Genomic DNA, 17,118 nt, shown 5'->3' on the forward strand with positions numbered 1-17,118 from the left:
CCACCTGTGGCAACTTTTAACTGTTTTTGCTCGCCTTCTTTCCCTTACATCTCCTTCCACTTCCTCAATCATCCCAATTGTTTTACATTGTAAATTCCTTGGGAGTGGAGATCTGCCTTCCATGTAACTCCATAAGTCACCACGAACACCAGTGAATAATAAATATGAAGCCACTAGCCACCATCTTGAATTATTCTGCACATCTTGGCCTGAGATCTCTGTCTCACTGAACAACACACAATAGCACATGCATGGTATGAACAATATGCATCCACAGATAAAATTAAGATGGCTGTGCCTACGGCCATTTATGCAGGGCGTTTTCCCCGCAGTCACCCCCACTGACTGCTCCGCACTTCATCTTGATTATGCATGTCTTTCCTGACCGCCAGAGGTCGCCTCGCTTTCCCCGAGTGTTTTCCCCGCGCTTTCTGGATTCTCACTAAAACAGCATCAGGGCAAAACGTGCAGAAATGTGCGGGGAGAGCGAGGCAGCCTCTGGTGGTCAGGGAAGGCATGCATAGTTAAGTAACTGTCCAGTTTTAAACATAGAATAGTCAGTATTTCTTTTAAAAGGATAATACTTTGACAAATGAACGATATTTTCTACTCTTAAAATTATTTTTTATTAGACAAACTGTATAATATTCATTTGATATTTTGTTTGTATCCAACTGAGCTTATTTTCTAACAGAAAATGTAACGCTGTTTTTATATAGTTAATGATCTACCTTTTCCCTTTTTTCCTTTTTGTATCCTTTAAAATATTTTTTTTTTTTTAAAAAAGGGAAGGCATGCATAATCAAGACGAACCACCGAAGCAGTCTGTGGGGGTGACCACGAGGGAAACAGCCCTGCATAAAAGGCCAATACTATAAATCTCAGCAAGCTGATTGTCAAAGCCAGAGTGTTATGCCTGGAAACTGGGCACTTGGGAAGATGCCTGTTAATGCCTGTGCTGAGAGAACGGGTGACGATTTTAGTAAATCCTTTGGCTTGTTTCCACGAAAAATTCTTACAGACACCCCAGGATGGCTCTAGTATACTGTCTCCAGAGGGGTAGTATAAATGAGAATCAGGCCTTCTGCAAAAGTGCCCTAGTGCCGACAATCATTGAATCATAATTGGAAGGGACTTCAAGGGCTGTCACAATCAAAATCTCCTGCATATTAGAAGGATTCACAAGACTAGGGTTACCAGCCTCCAGGTGGTGGCTGGCGATCTCCCACTATTACAACTGATCTCCAGGTGATAGAGATCAGGTCCCCTGGAGAAAATGGCCATTTCGGCCATTGCACTCTATGGCTTTGAAGTCCCTCCCCTCTCCAAACCCCACCCTCCTCAGGCTCCACCCCAAAATCTCCAAGTAATTCCCAACCCAGAGTTGGCAACCCTACACGAGACCAAAACAGTTAACTGAGAGATATATCCACTCATCCCTTAGAAAATTCCAGTAAATGAGAATTAATAGCTTCCTTAGGAATGTCATGAGAACTTTTCTTTAGAACTGGAATAAATTTTGAAAGTGGAAAAAAAATACAAATTTAAACAATTGAAAACTGAGTTTTAAATTTTTTAAAAATAAATGTCAAATTTTGGGTGTATGGGAGGGGTACAGCTTGTTTTTTTTTTTGCGTCCAAATTTTAGTGACCAGATTTGAGATGGGTCAGTCTCCACCTGATTGATATTTTTAACAAAATACAAATATAGTTTCCCCTGTTTTAAACACCAAAGCCATTATCAAAACATCTACTTTAAATTCACCCAAGGCTAACTTTCACCCAGAACATTTTTAAAAAACCTTTTGTGCCATACTACAAACTGTTTTTGAAACCCCAACCCAGTTTTGATAGCAATTTGCCCTGTGGTATTGGGTGTGGGGGGGGGAGAGCTTGAGGAAAATCAAGTCTAGAGACCTTTGGGCTCATTGAACTGTCTATAAAGTTATTTGGATTCTGACCTACATATTCCAAGGAAGCACACTTTAGGGCTATTCTTCCTGTTGAGAATAAATGATACAGTTGAATGCATTGGGAATGGTTGCCTTAGGTCATTTATGCATGGTTGCTGTAACCTCCTTTATTCCCTGTTTCAGCCAGGATCTAACTTTTCAGTATGCATAATATCCCATTCTTTTGATTGCTCGATGCTGTTCCAATGCAAAACCAACCCGGGGCCTCCCATTCCTCTGTTAATCCGACTTTTCCCTCTCCCCTGAGTTCAGCCCGGCTCACATTTCCATGCAAGATGGCAAGCAGGGGAAACACAGAAGATTGGCTTCTCTCACAGCCAATCACAAAGCAGTGTGAAAAGAGGCGGGGATTCCAGTGCTTCCTGCTACCTCGGAGCTCTTTCTGAGCAAAAGAAAGGCTTTCTAAAAAACGAGGCTTGGATTCCCCCCCCCTTCTTTCAGATTGCTCCATTTTTTGTTTTTTTGTTCTTAAAATGCTTTTTTATGCGGCAGTTGGGTTTTGGGGGGGAGGAAATCTTCTCTCACGGTGAGCACTGCGAAGTAAGCCAATTACAGAGCAGCATTTAAAGCAGCGGGACTTGATTTGCGCTTGAGAGATGGCCATTGCATAGATTCCCAACAGAAAAGTGTGAGTCCAGCCAGCAACAAACCTCAGGTAAAACTCCCATGCATAAATGACCTGAGTATCTCTAATATAGCAATTACAGTAGAAATGAATTTTAAGGGAGAAGAATTCTTGCTCAGATATACAACCGTGGCAATCTGTATAACCAATAAATAAACAAACAAAAACCCAAATGTTGTACGTCTGCCAATATTGAATACCATTTTAGTTCATTTTATCCCTCAGTGGCTAATGTTGAACATGGAGGGCTCAGAGCCCCTTTTAAGCTAACATGCTGTTTACAACGTGTCTAATAAATTTCAAAATCTACATAAATGGACTTTTAAAATATATCTGGCTCGGAAACCCATGAATGCTGCATGCAGCTGAAGCATTAACACACTTTACGATCAGTTCTTGCGTCTCAGAGGTGAAAAGTCTTTTGGGGGGAGGAGAAGATTAAGATACTGACAAAATATGGAATAATTAAAATATGCATGCGCCAGGAGCTTTGAGCACCTAGAATAGAAATTAGGTATCCAAACATTTAAAATGAAGCTTTATTTGGTTTAAGACATTATTTAGCTGTACACATTTACAAAAGACGATGTATATAATGTGTCCATAAAATTAATCATCTAAACATACTGATTACTATTTTTTCCAGCCCTCAAAGCATATTGATGTTACTACAAGTACCTGCTCGTCAATAAATTAATTGCCTATTTAACAACAAAACAAAGCGAAGAGTTTAAAAACAAATAAAACCCAAGGAACACCAGTCTTGCAACAATGGGCAATTGCTCGCTTCTTCTCTCAACCATGACAGTTTTTCAGTTCAGAATTGTTTGGAGATGCATTTCTGCCTTAATGGCTGTTCTGTCTCTCCAGACCATAAGGCATCTCTGAATGCCCTGAGGCCTGGTCTTTCTTGCATATAGAAAGCCAGAACAGCAGGGAATAAGGTTCTATCTCAGCTTGTCTGACTGGCTTTCTGTTTGCAGGGACTTTTTAATATGGGACCATTCAAAAATTTGATCCCTGACCTGGCAACCTTAAAAGTACTGCTTAAGACTGCAGGTCAGGGATCAAATTTTTGAATGCTCCCGTATTAAAAAGCCTTTGCATGGCCTGGCAATCCGCAGGAGCTGGGGGGAGCTAGGTACTTACCACGGGAGGGGGGGGGTATCATTGCCGCTGCATGATAATGTCACTTCCACCATGACCTGGAAGCACTGGCATTGCACTGGGGTAGGGTTGCCAGCTTCCAGGCGGTTATCAAAAACACAAGAACGGCACTGATAGCTAATTGGTAATTATTAACTATAACAGGCAATGTCAAACAATATAAGACAAAATGTACAATATCAACAAAAGTCCCGAATAAATATTCTAAGTGGTTTCCAAAGTTCTGGGCTGTAACAGGACGTGAGAATAAGATCCCAAACACTTCGGGTGAACACATCTACCCAAGCTGGTGGTAATGAAAAAACGCCCGGTGTCGCGCACTGGAGAGTCGGGTTTACCGGGTGTAAATCCCATTTTGCAGAGGCTTTGTCTATCAGGAAGGCTAGTAGCCTTCCGCTTTTATGTACTATGAAGTTACATTGAGCAACGTGATAGACATTCATCCGTTGCGTTTATGAATTCCCAATAGACAAAGCCTCTGCGAAATGGGACTGGCACCGGGTTCCCATCTTGGGGATCACAGCTTTGACCACGAGGATGTCGTGGTCTAACCCACTTCTGCATGATGTAATGCTTCATTTTGAATATATGTTTTGTGGTGAATTTCCAGTTTGGTTTTATTTAGTACCTGGAGGTTGGCAACCCTATCTCAAAGAGAGTGCGGCGTATGCACATCTAGGCCTTTATGCATACAAAGAATTGCTAGATCAGGTGTAGAAAAACATTTGGTTTTGCTACTGCAATGGGAACAATCCACTTGGATGATCAGTGCTGTTAAAGAACTACCAATCCCTCCATTCTGTCAAGAGTTCACATGTGCCACCGCTATGAATGCATTCATTGGGTATCATCATAACAAGAGAAGTTAAAAACTCTACTACATTTAACTGTTAAATGTTAAATAATATGTAACCTTTTGAAACACTGTACTTAAGACAGCTAAGAAACTAGGCTATATCTACTCATGATTTAATTCCATTAAAGTAGAGGGTTTTAAATCGTGTGTTCTGGGGATCCCTGAAATCCCTCATGAGCTAATGAAGGGGTCCTCACCTAGGCGATCAGAAAGGGTGGACAAGCTTCCTTGAAATGAAGCTTGCCTCCTACTTCTGACTTTCTTGTTCAGCCGTTGAGGGGTGTTTGGTACGTTCCACACTGCGTTCTCAGTTCCCACAAAGCAATGGTTAACTCCAGTTGGCCAAGCGAGTGACCCTGCATGAACTCAACATGACCCAGAATCCCCAGTAACACACAAGAGTTCCTTGGGATGTTTGCTAAGTAGATAGCGTTCATGGAAGAACAGGACATATGAAAACCATTGCATAACAGTAAAATGGAATTAATCCAGGAAGTAATGTGGCCTATATTAGATGACAATACTACTTCCATTCTAAGGGGAGAGGGAGGGGTAAGGAAGACCACCCCCCAATGAAGAAACATACAAACAACACGTACAGCAGCATCAATGTTCAGAGACGAGTTTCGTTGTCTCAAGAACTGCCATCTCCAGTCCTCTCTTTGCGGGCTTGGATCATCTCCTTGGGAGCCTGCTTTCGCTCGGTGACCAGACCCAGCCAATACATGAAGTCAATGAACCATGTGGTCGGGTTGAATTTCAAGCCCAACTCACTCGCTGAATAATCAAACGGAAAGGTGTGGTGGTAATTGTGAAAACCTTCCCCTAGGAAACAAAACCCAGAGGAAACAAAGAGAAAGGTTAAAGGTTAAGGGGAATAAACAGTGGAGGGTGGCATTGGAGAGGTGAACACACGAACACATGAAGCTGCCTTATACTGAATCAGAACCTTGGTCCATCAAAGTCAGTATTGTCTACTCAGAGCGGCTCTCCAGGGTCTCAGGCAAAGGTCTTTCCCATCACCTGCTTGCCTAGTCCCTTTAACAGGAGATGCCAGGGATCTGCCAAGCAGATGCTCTACCACTGAGCCACAGCCTCTCCCCAATAAACTGGCTCTTGGCACTTGCAGCTGTCCACTCCTGTTTCATGGCTAGGGTTTCCATCTCTGGGCTGAAGTCCCTCCCTTCATCAAAACTGACCCCTTGCAGACTCCACCACCAAATTTCTAGGAATTTCACAACTCTGAGTTGCAACCCTAGTTGTAGAGGGTCCCTTGACCTTTAACAGAAGCTGGGGGGAGGATGATACAAGGGCATGCAATAAGAAGGGGAAGCAAGTAAAAAGTAGCTTTCATCCACAGAAGCATAGGATCGTATCCATTGTTTTAATATTTTTTTCCAGTTGAGGGGGTTGTGGCTTAGTGGAAGAGCCTCTGCTTTGCATGTAGAAATTTCCAGGTTCAGTTCCTGGCATCTACAGTTGAAAGCACCAGGCAGTAGGTGAAGACCACTGCCTATGACTCTGGAGAGCTTCTGCCAATCTGAGTCAACAGTACTGACCTTGATGGACCAATGGTCTGATTCATTATAAGGCAGTTTCATACATGTTCAAATGCCTGTTTAATGTATTGTAATCCACCTTGAGGATCTGTTCTCTGGTGGAAAGGTAGGATAGGAATGTTTTCAGTAAACGAACAGATCCCAAATGGTGTCCTGCAGACTACCGTCTCCATGCAGTAGATATTCAAGAGAATTTGAGGTCAAGCTGCATTTTATCAATGTCCTACAATTGCCTAGGAGCCATTAGCAATAATGAATTCTTATGGCCTCAGTGATTTCCAAGAAACCATAAGACGTTAAGATAAAATTGGCCAGTCTGGAATCCAACTCTCTGGAGAAGCTGGCAGCAGGGTTGTGGAAAAGAAGTAGAACTCTAAGAGGATACACAAAGCCATGGAGACGACTGTAATATCAACCGACAGGCAAAATGCCTTATTTGCCATACACTGAATTATAAAGCTGTTCGGTCTGTGTTAGAAAAGCAAAGTAAAAGATAAAATAGATTAGATAGATTGGCATGGCAGGGGGTTGGACTGGATGGCCCTTGTGGTCTCTTCCAACCTTGTGATCTTGTGATTAGATTAAATAGATTGGATGGATGGATGGATGGATGGATGGATGGATGGATGGATGGATGGATGGATAGATAGATAGATAGATCATTTGACACCTGACAGCAAATGAAACATGCGCACAATAATCGGCAGGGGTGGAGGACCTTTGTCTGGAGACAATGTTCTTGGTACTCACCAATGGCCCCTACAGTGACGAATGCATTCTGTCTAGGGTTGATGGTCTTATCATATGGCCGAGTGCCATACATGTGAGCTGCACTGTTCACCAGCCAACTGACATTGAGTGAGATGGTGTAACGGAGGATCGAAGCAAGAAAGTAGGAATTCCACAAGGTCTCCCCCCAGAAGTACCAAGGCACAAGAGTAGGAACGACAAAACACATCAGCACTACTGAACTCTTATAGTACCTGTGAAGAAAGAAGAAGGGTCACCATGCTAAATCACACAAGGCAACATTGCCTTTTCTGCTGAAATCCAAGTAAACCGAGTAGGAACAAAAGATAACAGAACCTTCTAAATGGTGTGTGTGTAGGCAAATTATGGGCAATGAAGAACATGTGTGTGTGTGTAGGCAAATTATGGGCAATGAAGAACATAAAGTAAATCAAGATAACCATCTTCAACCTGTATTCCAGGCCTAGGAAATGCTATGAGGAAGGTTGTTTATGCATGGGAATTTTACCTGGGGCTCGAAGGTCACTCGACCCACACTTTTCTGTTGTAAATCTATGCACCAGCAGTCACCAAGCTCAAATCAGGAAGCAATGAGTCCCTGCCCCTTGAAACGCTGCTTTGTAATTGGCTGTAGTGCTTCTTGTGAGTGAAACGTCCATTTCACCTCTTACAAACCTTTTAAAAAACAGGAGCTATCTAAAACAAATGTGGGAGGGGGGAGAAGCCCAAGGGTCTTTTAAAAACCCTTTCTTGTGTAAGTCTGCTCAGAAAGAACTCAGGAGAAAGCAGGAAGCATTTGAGTCCACTCCCCTTGAAATGCTGCTTTGTAATTGGTTGTAGTGCTTTCTTTGAGAGAAACGTCACACACACACCCCGACTCCCCTGTCACACGCTTTGGCTTATGCATGGAGACTTCACCCAGGCTGATCTCAGGAGAGATCGAAGAATTGGGATTTCACAGCAATGGGATGACCCGGGATTTGCGAGGGCTGGCCACTAGGTCATCTCTAACGGACAGAAAACTCATGCATAAGAAAAACTCAGACCAAGGGCAAACGTGAGTGAAAGTACCTATGCATAAATGACCAGAGTCTTCCCTGAAAAGTCAACTTGACCCAACACCAGCCCCTGTAATTGCTTCTCTTCTAGCATACTCAGATGCTGGTGACTCCACTCCAGAGTTCCCCTACATTTCCTAGCCTTGCTCCTGCACTACCATACCATATTCAAGTGAAATAATGGTGCACCAAGACATTTTCCAGCTCCACCAAGGCCCACAACATAGGCCAGAGGGGTATCCCCTATGAACTAACATGTCCCAGGGAGACAGATCTTAGATGTGCACCAGTTATTGATTCAGAGCTCAGCAGGCTCCTATTTGTTGCTGGAAAACACCCAAGACTAACTGCTTACTAGCCTTAACCTTGACAACCAACTCCCCATGTGATCTGTTCATGGTCCTGAAACCTTGCTTGCCATTTCAGAAGCCCTGACCTGGATAGTTCAAGCTACCGCGATCTCACCTGATGTCACCTGATCTCTGAAGCTAAGCAGGATTGTCCCTGTATTTTGATGGGAGACCACAGAGGAATACTAGGGTTGCTATGCAGAGGCAGGCAATGGCAAACCACCCCTGAGCAACTCTAGCCTTAAAAAAGGGGTGGGGAACGTCAGGCCCCGAGGCCGTATAAGGCCCGCAAAATCATTTGGTCTGGCCCTTTGTGGGTCCTGGCAGATCTCTAGCTCAGAAGGATCTAAGACTGGCAATCCGCCCCTTCCCGCAGACAGGAATAACCTCTATTCAAGGCGGATGTGAGTTTGGTTTGCTGAGAAAAGGAACCTTTTTGCCCCCTTGCAGAAGAGTCGTTAGTTATGGAGCTGCTAGGACCACCCAAGAAACTGTGTTAACTCTTTCCCACCCAGGCCGAGGAGGAATGTATTCCCTCTGGATGGCTACCCCCAGCTGGTGCAACAGACCATCCTGTGCCACCAGGTGGATGCCTGCCTGCTTGCCAGCACCCTGGGGGGGGTGTCATCTGGGGCAGCTGCCTGCTTGGGGCTTGGTCGGCTAATTTTTAAGTTGATAATTTTGTATGGCCCATGAAGGATGTTATAAATATCCAAATGGCCCTTGGTGAAAAAAAGGATCCCCACCCCTGCCTTAAAAACTCTACTCAACTTGACAGCAAAAAACAAACAAGCAACAAAAAAATAACAAAATCTCCCTGCTTCTTAGACTGTAGGTACTTACCATGGTCTTACCCGGTGTGGCTCCCAGTGAATTTAAAAACTGGATTCTAACTCATGCTGAACTACATTTTGCTGTCATTCGCACATGTGCAAAAATAGTGCACAAGAGGTTCAAAGGTGTTTGGAGGTGACTGGCGAAAACATATCTGCAATTGTGTGGGCTACGTAACACCTCCCCTCGTGCCGTGCACCCTTAGGGGACAGACAATGAGAACTCACCCAACCCCCCAACCAAAATGGCCACCAAACTCCTCATGCCTCTCCAAGTTATCATTAGCTGCATTCAGCCATTTGGAACCGAATGTGTCATTGCGCAAGAATTTCTGTTGATTTGTTCAGCACAACATCACTTAAAACTAATTGCAATTTGCCAGAATTGTGTCATCAAGGGCAAATTTCTTCTCCATTTATGCAAATGCTCACAGATCTGTACTCCCAGCATAACGGTAGCAAACATCCCCCCCATCCTCCATAAACAGTGTCTTTTTTTAACCTCTCAGTGTAGACAGATATCAGATAAAACTGTAGCTGTAATGACAGCAATCCACTTCGGAAGAGAGGGGAAAAGACTAGACAGGAGAATTTGATTGCTTCTAAGCATTAAAGCCTTCACACTTTTAAATGAGCCGAGGTTGTCTCCTATGACTACGCAATGGAGAATTTAATGATCTCTTCTCTCTTTTTTTTTTATGAAGCAAGTTATCAAGTTTTGAAGATGTAGCCCCACTTTGCTGAAAATAATTATACGATTTCATCCAACCTTCCCCTCCCCAAATACCTGAAAATTTTATTTTTCTCAAAGTCTAAATTCCATCCACAAGACACCATTGCATGATAACAACTGGAAACACTGGTTTTTGCAGGCTGGTTATGTTTTTTGTTCTTTGTTCTATGAATCAGGTTTTCTTTGTTTTCAAGGGGGTGTCATTACACAAGGTTCATTTAGGATGTTTCTCGGCCCTCCTCCCCTAGGGTTGCCAACCTCCAGGAGGTGGCTGGAGATCTCCCACTATTACAACTGATCTCCAGGCGACAGAGATCAGTTACCCTGGAGAAAATGGCCACTTTGGCAATTGGACTCTATGGCATTGAAGTTCCTTCCCAAACCCTGCCCTCCTCAGGTTCCACCCCCAAAATCTCCAGGCATTTCCCAACCCAGAGCTGGCTACCCCCGCAAAAAATAATAATGATATTGACTAAGATAAAGATTATTTTGGCAAATCTGGCTGCATTTTTATGACGTGCATTGTTTTGTCTCGTTGGCAGAGGGTGATATTGTTTTCCTGTGTTTGCAACCCATTGCTCTGTTAGCCTCCATGAGTCTATGGCGATAAGGCAGGACACAGATGTTTTAAATAAATAAATGAGCCGCTTTGCCAAGTAGCGTAGAAGTTCTGTGAGCAAAGCCTACCGAACTGGCAAAGGAATGACCCCTTGCCTTTGAAGATCTGAGATTCTGAACACTAAGCTGCGTAAACTACTGTCGCTAGCTCAAGGTGAGAAATACCTGGAGATTTTGAGGGAGGAGCCTGGGGAAGGAGGGTTTGGGAAGGGGAAGGACCTCAGCGGGGTACCATGCCATGCAGTCCATCCTCCAAAATAGCCATTTTTCTCCAGGGGAACTGATCTCTGTTGTAGGGAGATCAATTGTAATAGCAGGTTATCTTCAGGCCCCACCTGGAGGTGGGCAACCCTAGTGTAAGCCCTTAATATAACTAGGGTTGCCAACCTCCAGGTACTAGCTGGAGATCTCCTGCTATTACAACTGATCTCCACCCACTAGAGATCAGTTCACCTGGAGAAAATGGTTGCTTTGACAACTGGACTCTATGGCATTGAAGTCCCTCCCCTCCCCAAACCCAGCCCTCCTCAGGCTCTGCCCCCAAAAACCTCCCACCACTGGCAAAGAGGGACCTGGCAACCCTAAATAACAGAGGCCAGAAATTGCACAAATCTTGTAGCCTCTCCTCTCACTAGGGATCCCCCCCGCCCATTTCACTCACTTCCTTTGAAACCGAACAACAGAGTCTTCCAGCAGGTCGCTGAAGTCCAATTTCCCCCCTTTTTCTATGACGTCTCGGTGCTTTCGGACAAAGAGCCAGCCGATATGGGCGAAGAAGAATCCGCGTGTGGCATTGTGTGGGTCAGCATCCGTCTCTGAGTACTTGTGGTGCACTCGATGGTCTCGGCACCATTCGAAAATATCATTCTGCATGGAGGACAGAGGGAGGCATTACAAGAACGTAATCGCTTCATCACTGCAGGGAGTTTATTTATTTATTATTTGTTTTTTTATTTATTGAATTTGTTTCTACCCTGTCTTTATCCCAACAGGGACCCAAAGCAGCTTTCTTCATTCTCCCGTCCACCATTTTATCCTCACAACAACCCTACGAGGTAGGTTGAGCTGAGAGAGTGTGACTGGCCCAAGGTCACCCAGCGAGTTTCCATGGAGTGGAAGTTCTGAATCCCTCTTTATTAGTCCTGACTCCTGACAGTAGTTTTAAACTACATAAAAAACTGCCACAGCAAAAAAGGTTGATGTCATATATTACTACTGCTGCTCCAGAAATGAATTTGTGAAATATACACAACATTTGGAATGATACCGACGCAAAAAGCACCTGACTTAGTTTTCTGCAGAAAGAGCAGCGGGTGGAGGAAGGCTTAAGCACCCCACTCCCCTCTTCCTAGGGTTGCCAGGTCCCTACTCACCTTCGGCGGGAGATCTGGTGTTTGCAAGTGTGTGCGCAATGACGCGGCACTTCCGGTTTACAACCGGAAGTGCCGCCTCGCAAGGAGCCTTAGACCACTCAAACTCTTAGAGCCTCACGAGGAGCCTTAGACCACTCAAACTTGTGCGCATGCACGATTGCCCACCGGCCCTCAGCTGGCCAGCGGGCAGAGGGGCACATTACCGGGGGGTTGCCTGCCACCAGCGGGCAACTGGCAACCCTACCTCTCCCGCTATTACAACTGATCTACAGCCGTTACAGATCAGTTCACCTGGAGAAAATAGCAGCTTTGGCAATTGGACTCTAAGGCAGGGATGGGGAACATCAGGCCCGGGGGCCATATAAGGCCCTCGAAATCATTTGGTCTGGCCCTTCATGGGTCCTGGCAGATCTCTAGCTCAGAAGGATGCTGCCCTGCCTGAATCTCTTGGGCCCAGCTGGGGACAGCAGAGCTCAAAAGCAAGTTGCCCTATGTGGCTGTCTCCAGTCGTGCCTCTTGGTTAAATGTTTGACCAAATATAGCAGGCTAATTTTCAAGTTGATAATTTTGTATGGCCCGCGAATGATGTTATAAACATCCAAATGGCCCTTGGCAGAAAAAAGGTTCCCCACCCCTGCTCTAAGGCATTGAAGTCCCTCCCCTCCCCAAACCCCGCCCTCCTCAGGCTCCGCCCCCAAAACCTCCCGCCGGTGGTGAAGAGGGACCTGGCAACCCTAGGCTTCAGGCCAGCCACTTCCTCCACTCAGCAGACAGTCATCGATAGGACAGTGGAAAAAATCAAGGGAAGCTCATGCAGAGGGGAGCTAGAGCAACAAGCCCACCTGAAAGGCCATAGAGTTGGCCGCAGCCAGGAATATCCGTAAAGGCAGCTTGGCTTTGTAGGATCTGTGACTCCACAGGCGGTGGGCCCCCGCTGTCACTCCCAGGGCGGTCACTATGAAGCATAAGTAAGCTGAAAGATATAAAGGAGACTTAAATACACACACACACACACATACCCTGTACCAAGCAATTGCATCTGCTCTCTGTCCTTGTTAAAATATCATTCTCCCTCTTGTTGGAGCCCCCGTTGAGGATACACACCTACTTAGACCGATTGCACTGACAGATCCAAAAAGGCTCCTTATATGTTTCTGGGCACAATCGGAAGTGTTGCCATCGACCTTTAAAACTTGGGTCTAGGCTACCTTCCAACCTTTTAATTTTTTAATTTATTCGTTGGTTTGCTTGCTTGCTTATTTATTTTATACCCCATCTTTCGCCCCAAGGGGGACCCAAAGCAGCTTATGTCATTCTCCTCTCCTCCATGCTATCCTCACAACAACCCTGTGAGGTAGTTTAGGCTGAGAGTGTGTGACTGGCCCAAGGCCACCCAGCGAGTTTCCATGGCAGACTGGGGATCTGAACCTGAGTCTCCCCGATCCTAGTCCAGCACTTGAGTCACCGCACTACGCTAGCTCTCAACATACAAGCTATTAAGTGCACAGCTTGCTATGCTCTTAGAGAAAACTGGTACAAAATGTTTTTCCGCTGGTATTTTACTCCCAAAGATTTTCAAAAGATAAACAAGGAGACTGAAGGGACCTTCTTTCATACTTGGTGGTCCTGTAGGATTGTGAAGAAATATTGGATTCAAGTTCATAAAGTAATGCAAACAATGTTAAAAACTAAGTTAGCTTTGGATCCTAAGTTTATGCTACTTGGGGTATCGCCAGCAACTTTGGAAAAGGTGTCTGAGGAAATTTACAGATATGCGGTCACAGCAGCCAGAGGGGAACTAGCTGCAAAATGGAAATCGGATGAAGGTCCCAATATAGAAGAATAAGTTGGCAGAATATGTCATGATGGAAAAACTAATCTAGTAAATAAAAGACACAGAGAAGATTTTTTTTTTAAATTGGACGCTTTATTATGCTTACGTGAGAACAGCATAAGCTATGAGGAGTTTGATATGGATAATATTAAAAATGTGTTATTAAAATGTATTTTTGTTTAAGCTTGACAGAAACATAGAAACAGAGAAATAGAGAACAAATACATTAGAATGTTAGAGATTGAACTGGGACATAAGGTGTATTCATACCCAGTAGATATATAATTTTTTTAAATGTAACTGAACAGTAGTTGTAAGATTTTTGATGCATTATTGTCATCCCGCATTCCCCCTACCCCCCTTTTTTACATTCACTCCTTTTATTTTAAAAAAAAAAAAACTTCAAAAAACAAAACATACAAGCTCCCCTTTATCACAAGGTGCCCTGACCTGAATGGCCCAGGCTAGCCTGATCTTGTCAGATCTCAGAGGCTAAGCAGGGTTGGCCCTGGTTAGTACTTGGATGGAAGACCACCAAGGAATACCAGGGTCGGGACGTGGAGGCAGCCAATGGCAAACCGCCTCTGTTAGTCTCTTGCCTTAAAAACCCTACTGGAGTGCCATAAGTTGGCTGTGACTTGACGACACTACACACACACACACACTCACTCAACCCACCCACTTCTCTGAATGCCAGCCTCTTGGTCTGAAGCCTAGCTGTGCAAATTTTGTGACACAATCCACTGGGCGTTCCTGTTTTGTACAAACTCACCAGGCATGCGGGTCCCTGATTCAGACTGGGGATGCCACAGGAAGGGAGCGGGCTATTAAGTCTTCTAACCCGGTGTTTTTCTGAGAGAGAGAAAAACAGTTCTAGGAGAGCGCTGTTTGCCCTGTTGTGAAAATATATGTGTATCTGATACCACTACAAGTGTATTTTCACAGTGGGGCAAATAGAGCTAACCTGAAACTGATTTTGATCAAGAAAATGGCACCAATCCCAGTCTGAATTAGACCCCTGAATGTGTGGTGAAAGTAGGGTTGCCAGGTCCCTTTTTGCAACCGGCGGGAGGTTTTTGGGGGTGGAGCCTGAGGAGGGTGGGGTTTGGGGAGGGGAGGGACTTCAATGCCATAGAGTCCAATTGCTGTTTGACTCTGATTAGACTATACGAACTATTCCTTACTATATGAAAAAGTGTATATTTATTTCCTTATTTACATCCTCGTTGTTGCTTGCAGTAGCTTTAGCTACCTTTTGTACAGAATTTATTCTTAGAATTGATAAGTTTCTTTTGTCACATTTATAGCACTTGCACTTCTGTACTTGTCAATACATGTGTTTTGCAATTATTTGAGAGCCTGTACTATCTTTACCTTAGCCAGACTATTTTTAGTACTTGTGTATATTTATCTCAGCAGTACCTGGTGGTTGGCAACCCTAGGTGAGAGGCAAAATATAAGTGACATTGTACACATGTTCCATCGAGTGTTGCTCAACTGTCCTTTAACATATAGCTGTGGCTCCACTGATTCATCTTCCCGGCAGTGTTCCAGGTGACAGTGCTGCCCACTCAACCACCTGAACATCTGATAGCACATCCACATGTTCAGCTGGTTATGATGACATTTGCATGCTGTTGTTTCTTCAACCACTTGATGGCACAATTGCAAAACCCGTGGCCAGGGAATATGTCGCATGTGTGACTGCAACAGAGACTGCACAGCATAGGGGGTAAGCACATGGAATCCCAAGCACTCGGACAAACCTGCGTTCAGTGTCACTGATAGGTCTTTTATGAATGGGTACTTTCACTCACGTTTGCCCCTGATCTGTCTCAGTTGTTCCTTGGAGTTACGCATGAGTTTTCCATCCATTTGAGTTGACCTTGCTGCCAGCCCTCACAAATCACAGGACTTCCCGTTCCTCTGTTAACCTGATTCGTCCCTCTTCCCTGAGCTCAGCCCGGGTGAAATCCCCGTGAATAAGGCAAAGCACGGGACCCGCAAGCTTAGTCTCTCTCACAGCCAATCACAAAGCAGTGTGTAAAGAGGCGGGGATTCAAATGCTACCTCCTTTCTCGGAGCTCTTTCTGAGCAGAAGAAAGGCTTTTTAAAACCGAGGCTTGGATTTCTCCCCCCCCCCACTCCTTTCAGATTGCTCTGTTTTTTGGTTTTTGTTCTTAAAATGCTTTTTATTTGGCAATTGGGTTTTTTTGGGGGGGATTTTCTCTCACAGTGAGCTCTACAAAGTAAGCCAATTACAAAGCAGCTTTTAAAGGGGCGGGATGTAATTTGAGCTTGGAGACTGCTGGTGCAGAGATTCCCAACAGGAAAGTGTGGGTCCAGCGAGCAACGAATCTCAGGTAAAACTCCCATGCATAAACGACCTATATAGTTTGGCTCTGAGTTTGGGAGTTCTACCCATGGAACTCCCAACATAGGGTCTGGGAAGGATGAGGATCAGGGCTTGTTCAGTAATAGTCCCCACAAACTGAACACCTTCCATGGGGAAGATTTTCTGGCCTGTCCCTTGATGGGCTGATCGGAGTTGTTTTCTGCTGCCCCAGAAGGTCGGACCAGAACAAGTGGGTTGAAATTAAATCAAAAGAGTTTCCATCTAGACATTAGGAAGAATTTTCTAACAGAGCGGTTCCTCAGTGGAACAGGCTTCCTCGGGAGGTGGTAAGTGCTCTTTTGCTGGAGGTTTTTAAGCAGAGACTAGATGGCCATCTGTCAGCAATGCTGATTCTATGACCTTAGGCAGATCATGAGAGGGAGGGCATCTTGGCCATCTTCTGGGCATGGAGTAGGGGTCACTGGGTGTGTGTGGGGGAGGTAGTTGTGAGGTTCCTGCATTGTGCAGGGGGTTGGACTAGATGACCCTGGTGATACCTTCCAACTCTATGATTCTATGATTCTAAGTGCCTTCTTATGCAAGCAGGAGTGTGGATCTGATTAATTCCAGACAAATGTTAATTATCTGGCACACTTTTGCAACCTCATCCAAAGAGTTGCTAGAGAAACTTGTAGGCTCTGTGCATTTGTAAAGTGCAGGCGAGTCACAGCCGAATTATGGCAACCCCATAGGGTTTTCAAGGCAAGAGATGAACAGAGGTGGTTTGCCATTGCCTACTTCTGTGTAGCGACTCTGCACTTCCTTGGTGGTCTCCCATCCAAGTACTAACCAGGGTTAACCCTGCTTAGCTTCTGAGATAGGGTTGCCAACCTCCAGGTACTAGCTGGAGATCTCATGCTATTGGAACTGATCTCCAGCCGATAGAGATTAGTTCCCCTGGAGAAAATGGCCGCTTTGACAATTGGACACTATTGCATTGAAGTCCCTCCCCTCCCCAAACCCCGCCCTCCTCAGGCTCCGCCCCGAAACCCTC

At 44.8% G+C, this 17,118-nt stretch overlaps 1 protein-coding gene across 1 annotated transcript in view; it reads right to left on the reverse strand.

Moving 5' to 3' along the window:
- Nucleotides 1–5,255: 5,255 nt before the first annotated feature.
- SCD5 (stearoyl-CoA desaturase 5) overlaps nucleotides 5,256–17,118 on the reverse strand; it is a 39,968-nt gene continuing 28,105 nt past the window's right edge. Inside the window, exons 2-5 of the mRNA XM_056855167.1 lie at nucleotides 12,738–12,868; nucleotides 11,184–11,389; nucleotides 6,931–7,163; nucleotides 5,256–5,446 (exon numbers count right to left, since the gene is read on the reverse strand). Of these exons, the coding sequence (XP_056711145.1) occupies nucleotides 5,256–5,446; nucleotides 6,931–7,163; nucleotides 11,184–11,389; nucleotides 12,738–12,868 (761 nt within the window). The remainder of the gene's footprint in view (nucleotides 5,447–6,930; nucleotides 7,164–11,183; nucleotides 11,390–12,737; nucleotides 12,869–17,118) is intronic.

Source organism: Euleptes europaea, chromosome 9 (assembly GCF_029931775.1).
Source record: "Euleptes europaea isolate rEulEur1 chromosome 9, rEulEur1.hap1, whole genome shotgun sequence".
NCBI lineage: Eukaryota > Metazoa > Chordata > Lepidosauria > Squamata > Sphaerodactylidae > Euleptes > Euleptes europaea.